At 48.3% G+C, this 14,470-nt stretch overlaps 4 protein-coding genes across 4 annotated transcripts; 1 reads left to right on the plus strand and 3 right to left on the minus strand.

The window, feature by feature from the left end:
• Window positions 1-4,255: 4,255 nt before the first annotated feature.
• PPTG_14917 (hypothetical protein) lies at window positions 4,256-4,846 on the plus strand (the record flags this gene model as incomplete). The annotated part of the gene is made up of 1 exon (XM_008912259.1): window positions 4,256-4,846. One exon carries the CDS (start codon window positions 4,256-4,258, stop codon window positions 4,844-4,846), a length of 591 nt encoding a protein of 196 aa, XP_008910507.1.
• A 2,964-nt stretch (window positions 4,847-7,810) lies between these two features.
• On the minus strand, window positions 7,811-8,749 carry PPTG_23644 (hypothetical protein; the record flags this gene model as incomplete). The annotated part of the gene is made up of 1 exon (XM_008912260.1): window positions 7,811-8,749. One exon carries the CDS (start codon window positions 8,747-8,749, stop codon window positions 7,811-7,813), a length of 939 nt encoding a protein of 312 aa, XP_008910508.1.
• Window positions 8,750-10,192: 1,443 nt separating this feature from the next.
• On the minus strand, window positions 10,193-11,829 carry PPTG_14918 (hypothetical protein; the record flags this gene model as incomplete). Its single annotated transcript, XM_008912261.1, has 4 exons — window positions 10,193-10,575; window positions 10,635-10,773; window positions 10,840-11,340; window positions 11,395-11,829. The coding sequence occupies 4 exons, from the start codon at window positions 11,827-11,829 to the stop codon at window positions 10,193-10,195; spliced, it is 1,458 nt and encodes a 485-aa protein (XP_008910509.1).
• Window positions 11,830-11,882: 53 nt separating this feature from the next.
• On the minus strand, window positions 11,883-14,109 carry PPTG_14919 (hypothetical protein; the record flags this gene model as incomplete). Its single annotated transcript, XM_008912262.1, has 3 exons — window positions 11,883-12,045; window positions 12,110-13,423; window positions 13,496-14,109. 3 exons carry the CDS (start codon window positions 14,107-14,109, stop codon window positions 11,883-11,885), a joined length of 2,091 nt encoding a protein of 696 aa, XP_008910510.1.
• Between the last annotated feature and the right edge of the window lie 361 nt (window positions 14,110-14,470).

A 14,470-nucleotide genomic window follows, 5' to 3' on the forward strand; every position in this document is an offset into this window, starting at 1 on the left:
ATGGATACTGACTCAGCATACATGGCTTTTAGTTGTGAGAAACCTTTTCAGAACTGTATTAAGCCTGAGCTACAAGAGCACTTCCAAAAGCATAAATACGAATGGTTCCCACGCGACTACAACGATGAGGTAGCGAACTTCGATCGACGTACACCAGGCTTATTCAAAGATGAATGGACAGGTAATGCGATGGTCTCTCTCTCATCCAAGAACTACATCTGCTACAAGGGCAAGGTTTCAGCAAAGGGCGTTCAGCAAGGTCGTGGTCGCAATGAGGATGTTCTAAACCCAAAAGGTTTCGAGAATGTTGTCCGAGACCGTATCACGCTACAAGGTACCAACAAGGGGTTTCGACTTAGCAAGGAGACAAAGTCCATTATCACGTATAGTCAGACGAAGACGGCTTTGTCATATTATTACGATAAGCGCCGAGTCCTCGAAGATGGCATCACGACTGCTCCATTGGAGATATAATTCATATGCTTCTGGGAGGAAAGCCTATTTTTTATGACATCTCATATAGGAGTAGCTCAAACATGGATGATCTATTACACAAGCTGTACTATGATCCCAAGACGGGTTATATTGGAGCTCAAGCGCTATATCAAAAGGCAAAAGATTTAAACCATAAAATTACGTTTAAAATAGTCAAAGACTGGTACCAGAGCCAAGCTGAGATACAACGATTTCAAGATCAGAAAAAAAAACGGTTCGATGTGTTCAGGATTGCTTCTCATAACCCCAACTCATGGCAAATAGATCTAGCGTTTTGGGAGAAGAAACCAATTTTGACTGCGATCAACATCAACTCTCGGGTTGGGTACGCAACGCTTCTATCAAGCAAGACCGCGCCAGTAGTATTAGCAGCTATGAAGGCTTTTATACGGATACATAAAGTTAACATCATCACAAGTGATAATGGAAGTGAATTTATGAACGCACAGCTTCAAGCGTTCCTTAAAAGCAAATATATCGATCATTTCAACAACGAGCCTGGCGATCACGGAAAGATGGGGAAAATTGAGCGATTTAATAGGACAATCAAGCAACGACTAACAAAGATATCACCAAGCGTATATCCCAGAAGCTGATAAGCGATGCCATTGAAAACTACAATTCTAATTCAATAGGTCCGTCGGTATGACCCAAAACGAAGCCATAGGAAAGGTAATGGAATCAGAACTTACGCACTACCAGGAAGAAGCTGACAAGGTCGGTTGGGGTTGGCTCACACGTTATGTATCGTCTAAAAAAGCAGGCGTTTGATAAAGAAGCTGCTAGATGGAGAAAAGCCATCTACACTATAGTTGGTATCAATGGATATCGAGTAGAAATCAAATCCAAAAATGGGTACACGCTCTACAAAGCTCTAAATGATCTCAAAGCGGTTCAATCTGAAGCGACGGACGCAACTATAAATCGAGGGGATATTATCGAGGCGAAGAGGATATTGGATGCCAAAAAATGCGGAACGGGAAGTATAAATACCTAATCAAATGGGTCGGAAATGAGCCTGATAATCTCAGGCTTATTAATAAGAACAAGATGAGTACTTTGGAAAAGAATTACTTCGCCACGGTCGGAGCCAGTAAGTAAGCCTCAATATCAAGTGATTTAAGATCATTAGGTAGTTTTACCGCTTGAGGCTTCACTACCTCTTTTAGCTCAAAGTGGTATGGTTCATTTATTTTTTTTTAGCAGAGTCCTTACTACTTTAAGAGGGGTAGAGTACTCGCTGTTATGAATAGCATAATCGCAGTCAGGTTCATCAATATAATCAACGCCATACATGTTTTCGCTATATTAATAGAGAGCAAACTTTGTTTGCGATTCGACGACATAAGTCGCCTTGATAAAAGCCCTGATAACGCGGGTGAAACCCCGTCCGAGCGGACTCTGCCCTGGCATGACTTGCTGCGCAACGACCAAGCCTGACGAGCAATGCTCGCGAGAAGCGCTCGCCTCCGGATATTGCTTCCAACATGAAAAAGATCACAAGATCCAGATGTTCAAAAAGGAGCTCAAAAAGATGCATCAACGTGTTCGTACTTTCAGTGAGAAGCTTAACGCTTACCATCGAATGATAGTAGATATCAATCGCTGTGATTATATCAAATATCGACTGGATCAGCTGGAACAGCATAGACCTTATCGCTTCATCTGGAACGATACTCGTTTTAAAGAGGAGCTTGAAGAGATTTTTGACCTCCCCTTCGATGAGTGCCAGCAATCCTATTTCTCATTGCTCGATAGGAGGAATGCAATAGTTCATTAATATACAATGAAGAAATGGGCTGAAGAAAAACCTGAGGCTATCCAATATCAGTCAAAATTTCGTAAATAAATATCGGTATTGATAAATAGTACACAAACATGTTTCCAAACTTCACTTCATTAGCTCAACGCGAGTAAAAACGACTTGACCTACTTGAACGCGTCAAGCACCGTGTAAGGCAAGAAGAGCAGAAGCGAGGAATGTACGCAGATGCTCAATGGGCATCAGATGTCATCAATACCATCTCGTTCTCTAAACAATCCACTCAGGATTCGTCTATTCAGACTGATGATGGTCTATCAAAAAGCCTCCAATAGTAATTGATACCACGGTAGGGTCGCAAGACGAACGACGTTCAAAGTCGGAGACCCTCGGACCGAGTTCCGAGAGCCCCCTCTCCCTTGCCTACGTCCTGGCCTCGCTCGAAACTCAAACACCATTGGAGGAAATTGTGGAAGAACCTGTGGCTACTGAGGACATTTCAACTAACGCTCAAGAAATCCCTAAAGATAAAAGACGTTGAGGTCGGAGACTCTCGGACCGAGTTCCAAGATCCCCCTCTCCCGTCTTCAAAAGAAGAAGAAACTGAGGAAACGATCGAACCACAATTGGCTGCTGAAAATGAATCTCACGAATTTCGCATTGGGTTATATCAGCGTAATCCAGTACTATCAAGATTTAAGTTCCTCCCTCGCGATATGAATGCGCGACCAATGAACAAATATTACATCGGAAAAGATGGTGATATCTTTAGAATTTCATCTAATCGCAAAGTTAAGTCGATTTCACCCAAACTTAGTTGGATTGTGTCTGAAAGCTATGTAAGGGATATGATTCGAGGTGATGAAGGAGTTAGAGATGCTATACTATTATACTTCAAGGACCAAGAAGAAGAAATGAGAAAAAAAATCCGCTATTAAGTTATCCACTAAGAGTGCTGATACTGTAGAAGACCAAAACATAAGTGAGAACAACTTTATTGGTTCTTATCATTCTATGGAAAACTACTTCAAAAGAATCGTATACCTATTGAGCCTATTTTTAAGCATGGAGGTTATAAATCGGATGACTATTATCTAAAGCAAGACGCCCGTGAAGGTGAGTTCAAAGTGATTAATTATCGCTCGAAACGTGAAGCTACTAGTTTGAAAAATGATATTGATTATGTTGCTACGCAGAGCTCGATATTACAGAAGGTTAAAGCTGAACATCTTGATGTTGGAACAACGGAAATGGATAAAATCATTCATGCTGATCATTCAGTTATCGACCTCAGAGTCATGTTATATATCAGGGGGCAAACCGCTTATATTCACTTCCTCAATTGGTACAAAGCAAAGGGTGATAACCATCAGTTTGGTATTAGAGTCATAAATCAAGCTGATGCTAATAACGAAAGACGTAGTACGCACCCTCTTGCAACTGGGAAATATAAAACAGACTTAACCCTTTCGCGAGCCACTTTAGTAAACTATAGTATACAAATATAGGATAGTCGGTATCAAAAGGAGGCATTTTGCATCCTTTAAGGCGAGTGATGGACCACCTTCAAATCTTCCAAATGTGATTTTCTCGGTTTTTCTATGCCCATAACGACCTGTTGTAAACGTACTTAATTGTAAAAGGAGGCATTTTGCCTCCTTTAACATGGATACATCGTCGTACTTAGTTGAAAACCAGGAAAAGGGGGCATTTTGCTTCCTTTTATCGCGAAAGAGTTAACCCCGTCCCTCCCGACGTCTTAAGTTACGCCATACGAAAAAAAAAAAACTATGTCGTACCTTACGACGTACGTCGTGTGACAATAGAAAATGGCTCGGGCAATACTTCAATCAGTATATTTTCAAACTGATAAGATGCGAGAGGTCACAGGGAAAGTGAACAGAGACACAACAGGGGTAGGGATCAGGAAAGAGATACGGCTCAAAAGGATACGCAGATGCGGAAGGCACAACTGCCAGTCATTCTAGAATTTGCAAGATGACGCGCATCCGGGCCAGTGCCCGTGGAAAAACAGACGTGGTAGGCGCAGTGGCTCGAGACATTGACTTCCGCCATTTGTGGCGTCAGCTTCGCGGGGCCGGATGGACGTCCAAGCGACCCCGTGGCATGCAGACTCAATGGAGGTGTGTGAGTCCTGGTGGTGTTCATTCGTTTGTTGGTGAGGACGCCGTTGTCGTCCATGCTATTGAATCTGGACTGCTATACGTTGACGATGTTGAGAGCGAGGTTGACGCGGTGGGCGATGGCGTTGAAGCGGCTGAAGTTGTGGCGATTGGCAATGAAGGGAGGGCAGAAGCTGATGCAGATGAAGACATCTGTCCATCCCAGATTGACACTAGTGCTCAACTCTCACAGAACACACTAATTGAACTCTTCGGGTCTGAGAGTGACTCAGAGGTTGATCTCTCGCAGGCCGCTGTGACCAGAGCCTTTGACATCTCACCTGGTGACCTTCATGCAGCAGACTCCCAGCGAGATTGTGATGCCAACCTACAACTACTATCAGAAGTGTCAGGGGCTGAGAGCGACGGTGCCCAAGTAGATGCTGCTGCTGTTGAAGTACGGTAACTCGACTAACCCGGGACACTCGCAGGAGGCACACAAGCGAGTACGATCTGCTCCACGAACCGAGCAAGATAAGTGGATTCGTTACACCAGTGTCCCATCGGGCTATTATGCTCATCCTGAGAATGCTCCAGATGGTCGACGTTGCGAGCTTCGGAAATGCCCACCAGGATATAGTTGCTGAGGTGGAGTCCGCGCACTTTCTTATCTATTTCCTGCTTCAGGTTGTGTGGACAAGAAGCACACTCTGAATGTTAACGAAAATGACGCTGGATTTGTTTCAAGCGTCAGTTTTAATCTGGATGTCTCTCCTGCTGGGATGGCGTACCAACTCAAAGCTCCGGTAGATGGTTTATTTACGTTGGATAACCAAAACCGCGCAAAGCTTCTAAAAGCTCTAGATTATGAAGCTCGTAACGCACAGTAGAAACCGGCCGTACAATTCTGCGGATAGCGATAGCCTCCCACTCGAACCTCTTCAGCTACGACTCCGTTGAGACTGTACCCGATCGACACGGATATGGTCTCAACCTCGTATCGTTCCGGAACCCGTCGGACATGGCTGTTCCTTCGAGGCAGTAGCATCCTCTTGGACAAAGGATATTCGGTGACGCGAGCGCTACCTTGCTGCACACGTACCCAGACGGACATAACGCAGGCATAATTCGACCGTAACCCGGACAGATCAGTTTAGGAGGTACTAACACGGGCAGAGTCAGCATCGGCACCACTTCTCCTCTATATAGACTTTATTGTGCTATTCAACACACTGCTGGCCAACAGGTTTCAAGCTGATCCCTGTGCCGGAACGTCGCCTTCCCTATTTTTTATTTACTTTCTCTCTTCTCGTAGCTAGCCTAGACGCTAACTAAAGAAGTGTTCGTCTTTGTGCTTCGTTCTTCGTGTTCCTCCACTCCGTAGCGCGTCCACTACAGTTGGTCGGATGCGTCCGTAATGTCCAGATCCGCGTACTTAACCTTAGCAACGACCTTCAATGTCGCCACTTCGGCCCTCCGTCAGTTTTCTTCGTAAACGTGTAGTTCTGCCGGGGGGCGCTTCTCTGTCGACTCCGTCCGCCTTCGTTCTTCGTTTGTCACCTACTTACGCGCTCACTCCTCTATCGGGTGCCACAAGCAAAGACAACACACCTCGTGCGTCTGCCTCACTCACTTGTGTTCTGCCCGCCCGATTTCAGAGTGAGTGCTTCTCACTCCTCCTTATGGTCGCGTGTTCTCTCCGCCTGCGACCCTTCACGGTTCCGTTACGAACGATCCTGCGTGTCCACCACACGTTGTTGGGTTCATTTGACTCTTCGTCGGAGCCGTTCATCCACCGGTCCTGCTGGAAGATCTCACCCGCAACCGTCGTGACTACATCGTGCCACACCAACCGGTTACACGCCTTCTTCATTTGTAGAGTCTTCCACGACTCTACCGGCCTAAAAGTACTCTTCGTACTCAGCGACCGACACCCATCGGGCTCCGTCGTCATCATGTCCTCCCCGTGATCGTCGCTTTGCAAGTCGTAACTCGTACTCCAGCACGTATTGTCCGGCCTTGTTGCGCCATCGTCGTCGTCGGGTTTCCACCAGTCTTGCACTCGACTCGTTCCATCCTTCTTCTCGCGCCATTGTCGTGCTTTCTCGTCTCTTGCCCGTTGTTCCAGTGGCTGCCTGCACTTCTGCCGTCATTGTGCGTGCAGTCTCCCTTGGCGCCTCGTCATCGTAGCTTTGGGCTTCATACTCGAGTTGTGCATTCAGACCGGCTGCCGCCTTCGTTAGTAGATCAGATTGTGTATGATATGTCGTTAAGAAACTCACGTGCGCTATAAATTTCTCTGGTCCGTTGTTCTGATCTTCTCGTCGATCTAGGTAGTTTTCGTAGCCAACGGGTTCTACATTTCGTAGTGGCCCGATCCACAAATGTACCAACTTCGTCGATTTTGACCCTTTTGGAGGTCGGAACATCCAAACTCGATCTACTCTTGCAAATCGCCTCGTAGTCTTGACTCGTCGGTTGTAATACTTGGCTTGTTGTGCTTGCTCCTTTCTCCGGGCTCGTTCTGCGCATTCATGACTATTCTTCATCGCTGTTAACAAAATCCGATGGTATTCCGTCAACGTACCCGCTTCCATCACAGTTGTTCTACGCAACAGCTCGTTTGGTGGTCGTAGCCGTCGACCCATCATCAGTTCATTCGGTGAAAGTGCCACTGTGGAGCGTTTGCCAGAGTTGTATGCGTACACAACAAAGTCTACCCTATTATCCGAGTCATTCTGATCTTCGCTCTGCATATACGTACTCACACAATCCTTCCACGTCCTGTGGAATCGTTCCACAAGTCCAATCATCTGTGGTCTGTAAGGTACCGGGTTTATTTGTTGTGCTTGTAGTAATGACACTAGCTGCTCAATCGCTAATCCCGTCAATTCAGGCGCTCCATCAGTTAATAGTTCACGAAAGGCTCCAAATTTCAACACGATGCTCTTCATTATGAATCTTGCGACGTTCTCCGAAGTATGATGCTCCACCGTCGTCGCTACTGCGTATCTAGTCATATATTCAATCGCTGCAATTACATAGCGTTGTCCTCCTCCAGTTTGTGGTAGTGGTCCTGCTACATCTAGCGCCCACCTGTCGCCAACGTCACCGCCCTTCATACTTCGTAATGGTGACACCACCTCTCTCGGTCGCGCCTTCCTGCTTCCGCACTCTTGACATCCAGCTACCCATCGTCGAACTTTACGTTGTAAGTCTGGCCAGTAGTAAAGTTGAGCAATTCGTGCATACGTGTGAGGTGCTCGCAAATGACCAGCCCATATCGAATCGTGGTTGTCTTTAAACATCAAGGGCCAGGGTTCGGGAGGTAGGACAATTCGTAGACCACTCGGCGTCGTAATTAATACCAACCCGTACTCAGTGTTGACTGTCATGCCCTTGTATTTGCCATCCTTCAACATCTTCTGCACTAGTCGACTTCGTTTCTGTGCTTCTTCAATCGTATCATCAGTAAGCTGTAACGTATCTGTCTCCGGATTCCTTCTCGAATTGGTTCTCGATTTGTTCGTTGACTGCTCTTCTGTGTTCGTACGTTGATGGTGCTTTCTGGTCTCCGCTCGTCTCGTGACACCTTGTCATTCTCGGTGGTACTCGTCGTCCCCGTCGTTGCGGTTGACGTCGTCGTCGTACGTTTGTTCATGGCCCACGTCACTCGTTGCGGTTTCTTCTTGTATTTTACTCGTTCATGGGCGTCGTTCTGTTTCGCCTTTAAACCGTGCTGAGGGACGGATGGTCCTTGTTCTAGCTCACGTGTTGTTGATCGCATGATGTCGTCAAGTTTTTGCGATGTTGGTGTCGTAATACTACTTGCCACTTGTTCTGGTGCTAAGTCTGGCTCGTGCTTCCCCGTGCTCGCCCTTACAGTGTCGTTCGTCGTTTTAGTCGCATTTTCCAGGCGTCGCTTAGTTGCTCTCGTCATTGGTCGCGTCGTTTCATTTGCCCTTGGTGATCTACTTCGTCGTCGGGTATGAGCGTCACTGGTAGGTGCGTTCGTCTCGTCTCGCGTGGATGCGGCCTCTTTAGCGTCGTTGTTGGCGTCGTTCTCGACGTCGTCATTGGTGTTAGTCGTCGTCTTAGATTCCGCTATCACTTCACCGCCGTCCTTGGTCGTCGTGTCCGAGGTCGTCGTCGTTTTAACCGTTTCTTCAACTGGGCTGGTGTGCTCGCCTTCTTCAGTTCTCAGTACCACTTCATCGTCGTCTGATGGTGCTGCACGTACCGCTACTGTTTCGTCATTCAGAGGTTCTTCCTCGTCGGTTTCTTGGCGTGGCGCCAAGATTCGTCCTTCTGGTTGTGTGTTCTCCCGCGTTTCGGCGTTGAGTTCACCATGTGGTTCCTTCTGAATCATCTGTGGAGGTTTCTCTAGCGTCGGGCTTACGTCACATGCATCACTACCAATTGTCTCGTCGGCTGTGGTTCATCGTTTACGTCTTCGTCGTCCAATGGCTGCTAACGTTTTCACAGGTGCTCGACTCAAGGCATCTGCGCGACGTTGTTGCTACCAGGGCGATACTGAACATCGAAATCGTATTCTTGAAGTGTAAGCACCCATCGATGTAGTTTGCCTGTTAAGTTACTACTCGTCATTAGCCATTTCAACGCAGCATCATCAGTAATAATAGTAAATTTGCGACCATATAAATAAGGTCGGAAGAGCTTGATTGACCAAACAACTGCGAGACACTCTAGTTCCGTGATCCCGTATATTGTTTCCGTATCCTTGTTCACCTTACTTGCAAATGCGACTGGCTGCCATCCTCTGCCTTGATCTTGCATCAGAACGGCAGCAAGTCCAATCGTACTAGCATCTGTAACCACTCGAAATGGAATTCGAAAGTCAGGATACACCAACAGTGGTTTTCTCGTCAAAATCTCTTTCACGTGTTCGAATGCAGCTTCCTGAGCTTCGGACCATTCCCAATCCGCATTCTTCCTGAGTAGTCTAGTCATCGGTGCCATAAGTGTTCCAAATCCTTCCACAAATCTTCGATAATAGCCCGCTAAGTGTATGGATCGTTTAATTTCCGTTGCATCCGTCGGTCTTGGAAAGTTGCGTACTGCGTTCACTAATCTGTCCAATGGGCGAACTCCTTCAGAACTTAACTCGTGACCAAGATACTCCATACTCCTCGTTGCAAATATACATTTCTTCAACTAAAGAGTGAGACCCGCGGCAGCCAAACGCTCCATAACACAAGCCAACTCTAAAACATGCCGTTCTATTCCTCCTCGGGTGTAAATCACTATATCATCCAAATACACTAGACATGTGACCCAATTTAATCCACGTAAAACGGTGTTCATCATTCGTTGGAAAGTTGACGGTGCATTTGTGAGTCCAAACGGCATACGGACAAATGGGTACAACCCGCGTTTTGTCGTGAAAGCCGTTTTTTTCCTTGTCCTTGACCGCTAATCGAATTTGCCAGTATCCGGATCGTAGATCAAGGGAGGTGAACAGAAGTGCGCCCCCCAAAGCTTCAAGCGTCTCGTCAATTCGTGGTAGAGGGTAGACGTCCTTGCGTGTGATCTTATTTAATGCACGATAATCAACGCAAAATCGTATTTCTCCATCTTTCTTTTTAACCAATACTACCGGAAAACCCCAAGCGCCATTTCCTTCTTCGATCACTCCGGCTCCAAGCATCTTACGCACGTTCGACTCCACCACTTCGTCGTCCATCCGCGCTTGGCGTCGTCGTTTGAGCATTATCGGTGCAGCGTCACCGGTATCAATGTGATGTTCTACGTTTAATGCAGTTGTAGGCGGACAATCACCCGTGTCTTCTACCTATTTCCGATATACGCGCAGTAGCCGTCTTATCAGTTCTCTTCCGCCCTCGTCTTCCAGTCCAATTTGAACATCATCTTCATTTTCCAACGGTGTTTCACTATCGCCAAGTTTTCGTAGCCAGTCACATAGTTGTTCCCGTCCTAACACTCCGTGCATTTCCAAGACTTCGACATCGTCGTCAAGTGAAATCCACGTCCCCAACTCCTTCCGTGATAGTAACTTCACTCTTCCATCGCTAGCATTGATCGCTGGTACCCAGGTCTTCCCGTTCTTGACCTTCGTCACAGTTGTAGCTAACATTACGGAGCCCAGTTGTACAGTAGGTACGAATACGCCACGTTCTCCATCACCTGCCGCCACGGCGATCTCAATTGGTGTTACTGTACGACGTCCCAGGTATGTTTTGGTTACCATACGTACTGCTGCATTTTCACAGTACTCGTTGCTCCACTGGTTCGAAATGGTATCACTACTGCTCGTTCTGCTTCATTATACTTCAGTTCATTTGAGCGGAAGTCCATTGCTGCTTCATGTACTTTGAGGAAGTCAACACCAATTAGAAATTCCTCCAAACAACCCTTAACAATACACGCATCCATCTTTATGACGTCCCCAAAAACCGTCTTCATTTCGAATCACCATACTCCCAGCACATCGAGTAAGATACCGCCAATACCTTCAACGTAGTCTACGGGTGAATCGTACGACACTAGTTCTCCGTAGTTCATCCAGCTTGTGCCAGCAACAGTGTACCTGGCCCCACTGTCCAACTTCACCATCTTCGTGATGCCATCCACCGTCATTCGTGCCGTTGGCAACCCGTCATCAGCTTCAACTTCGTATTGTGGCTCTTCGTCGTGTTCTTCACCCCCTTCTCGTCGTGCGTGATAATGTACCAGGCGGACTTTCGTGAGTTCCTCGCCCATTCGTTCTTTCCCACCTCGCTGTTGGCACCGACGTACTTCCAGGCGTCGTACGGCTTCATTAGCACGTCCTCGACGTTCACGTCGCCCTTCTTCTTCTGCAATTTGTTGATTCTCGGCTGCTGAAGCGGCGCTTCGTCGTCGAGCTATTGCACGCTTGACCCGCTCGCGTTTCTTCTGGTTCCTCACAAGTCTTCGTGCCTGTCGGATCTGGGCAATGTTCTAGTTCGCACCGTTGTCATGCTCGTCCGTTAGTACGCTCGTAACCGCCGTCACCACACTGTCTCGCATGTCCTCCGTACGCTCCAACACTTGTCTTTGGCCCGGGTTGGCGCCTTCTTCCGACCGACCGTGATTCTCGTCACTTAGTTTTACTACGTCAGCCGACTCGTCGTTCACGTCGTCTTGCACCACCACGCTACCACAATGTACATACCGCACCGTCGCCATCGCCGGTCGTACAGTAGCCACGTATCGTGCAGCTCGTTCATCGTCCTGGTCACTCGAGTCGATGATCATCTTCGACCACAACTCTTCCAATTCCTCATCGTAAGTCGCTAGTGTCGCGTTCGACACTCCGTCATTGTTATCAATCTTCACATCCGTATTGTCATCGTCATCTTCTCCTTGCCTTCTCGCACCGTCTTGGCATCGTCCTGATGGTTGTTCGCCGCTTGTCGACTCGTGCTCCTGGCGTGTATCATCCATCATCGTCCTGCCTCTCTCCTTTCGGGGATCCTGGTTATCCGAGCGCCGTAGTCCCCTTACTGCGTCGGCTTCCCGTTTTCCGGCGTCTTCTTGTCCTCTTGGCGTTTCTTCAGGTATTCTTGGTTCCTGGTCCTGGCACCTTCGTCAGTGCAGTCCTTGGCGAAATGACCGAACTGATTGCAAGCATAGCATTTCGGATTGAGCCATCCAGTGTCCCAGCTGTCCACATCGTCGACAACTCGGATGACCTGCCGACACTTGTGCTGATGGCCTTCGTGCCAACTGCCCACCATTCGTCCGTTGTTCAGTACGTGGCTCAGCTCGTGGTTCCGTCGTCTGCCGCACAGCTGCCTTCATTCTCTTTTTCGGTGGTCGCACATCCGATTCGTCACTGCTAGATGGAGCTGGCGCGATTCTCGTCTTGGACGTTCTGGCCGGCTTCTGCGCGTCTTTCAGTTTGGGCGATGGCTGATACTCGGGAGAGCGCTTCCTGGCGTTCTTCTTGGGTTCATACCAGAACTGTCCGTTCCAAACGCGTCCCGGTGGTACATCCCACGTACCCGAGTACTTATTCCAAACTCCAAGAGGGTTAGTGAACAGCGCTACCGCTTCACCATCGCCATCCGTCGTCGTTGTACCGTGCAAACCTCCCGGCATCAGCTCCGTTGACAACCCGGTTCCACCAATCCCCGGAATCACAAGTGTTTGACCTGTCGTACCATCCACAGGAACTAAGTACGGACTTGGCGCCGTCGCCCACGGTTGTCCGATATTCATCATTCCTAGAGCAACATTGTCCATAGAATCATCGATTTCATTTGCCTTATCAACGGCTTCTTCTAGAGTCCTTGGCTTGGGTCGTTGCTTGACTAGTTTCTTCGTCGTCTTGTCAAGGCTTCTATAGAATTGTGCTAACAACACGCGTTCACTAACCTTGTTCCATCCTACTACGTCACGAAGAGCTGCTGCAAAGTCAGCATAAGTTTTTCCAGGCATCATACGACGCATATTGACCCTCCACTCGGCAGCTGATTTATCCAACTTTTCTCCATGTCTACGCAACAGCGCCTTCTTCAAGTTGGTCCACGTACGGTCACGCTTGGGCAGTCTCCTGTTCATATTAACCCACCAACGCGCCGCAGTATCCATGATCTTATTCCCTAAGATGAAGTACAGGGTGTGGTCAGACCACTTGCCACGTCCCGACTCCGCTGCACCTTTCAATGCCAAGTCTACGTGATCAATCCAGGTCGAGACCGAAACTTTAGGAGATGGAGTGTAAGTTGGTAATTCCAAGTCTTTAACGCTTCTCTTCCGGTTTCGATTCCTTCGTTCATGCCGCTCTCGTTGTATGTATCGTTCGTGATGGCCGCGTCGTCGTCGTTGATCTCGTCGCTGCCGTCGACCTCGATACTCTTCTGGTTCATTACCGGAGTCCCTGCTGCTACTGCTCGGATCCTGGCTGTCATTGGAGTCGTTGTCACTGCTATCGGACCCATCGCTCGCATCCTCGTCAGACTCATCCTCGTCGTCACTGTCCTCATTGCTGCTCTCGCTTGGACTGTCGTTACCGCCATCGTCCGACGCACCACTGGAACTGTTTGGTCTCGAAGACGACCCGTCATGTGAACGCCCTCATCATGGTTGTCGTATTGGTTCCGGCTGCAACCTTGCTACCATCGTTGCTAAGTCGTTTATGGCCGTGGCCATAGCCGCCATCTCTCCACCGTTATTCCCCGCACCTTCATTATCGGTTGCACCAGCAGCCCGTACACTTGAGTGTGGACTTCCTTCATGATCCAACGTTCCACCGGCATTGACCCCGGCTTGATCATCCCCTCGCGCTCGTGGTACCCGTGGAACACCTCGTTGACGTTGCCTTTCAACTGTTCGTCGGCGTTCACCATCACGTCCACTGCCAGCAGTCTCCTCCACTGTCTTCGTGAGTTGCTTCATAGTCGATGCCATCTTCTTAATGTTCTCCGATTCCACGTGTGATGTCTCGTCGTGTTTGCCCTTCTTACCCTCGTCATGGTGATCCCCCACTGGTGGTTGCAGCGATACCTCCGGGCCTTGGTGGTCGGTCATCCCTTTTGTTTCTTGTGCGTCCTTCACCTGTCGTCGGGTCACTCTTACCGCACGCGACCTCAGAATGGGCCTCCTTGCTGCTCGTCCTTCTTGGCTCCGTGTCACAGGACGTCTGGTGTCCGAATCTGTGCTACTTGGCCAATCTTCGTCACCTGGCTTCCGTATCTGTCGAGCCTTCTGCACTCTCTTGCTCATAGTAGTTGTCGTCGTTGTACTCGTAACCATTTCCAATCAAATCTTCGTTTCCTTTACTTGCGTTCGAGTTTGTTTTAGTAGGCCCCGTCGTTTCTTTTAATATGGCCCCTGTATGACCACCATGAAACGAATCCACTTATCTTGCTCGGTTCGTGGAGCAGATCGTACTCGCGTGTGTGCCTCCTGCGAGTGTCCCGGGTTCATCGAGTTACCGCACTTCAACACACTGCTGGCCAACAGGTTTCAAGCTGATCCCTGTGCCGGAACGTCGCCGTCCCTATTTTTTATTTACTTTCTCTCTTCTCGTAGCTAGCCTAGACGCTAACTAAAGAAGTGTTCGTCTTTGTGCTTCGTTCTTCGT

The sequence above is a fragment of the Phytophthora parasitica genome (assembly GCF_000247585.1).
Source record: "Phytophthora parasitica INRA-310 unplaced genomic scaffold supercont2.45, whole genome shotgun sequence".
NCBI lineage: Eukaryota > Oomycota > Peronosporomycetes > Peronosporales > Peronosporaceae > Phytophthora > Phytophthora nicotianae.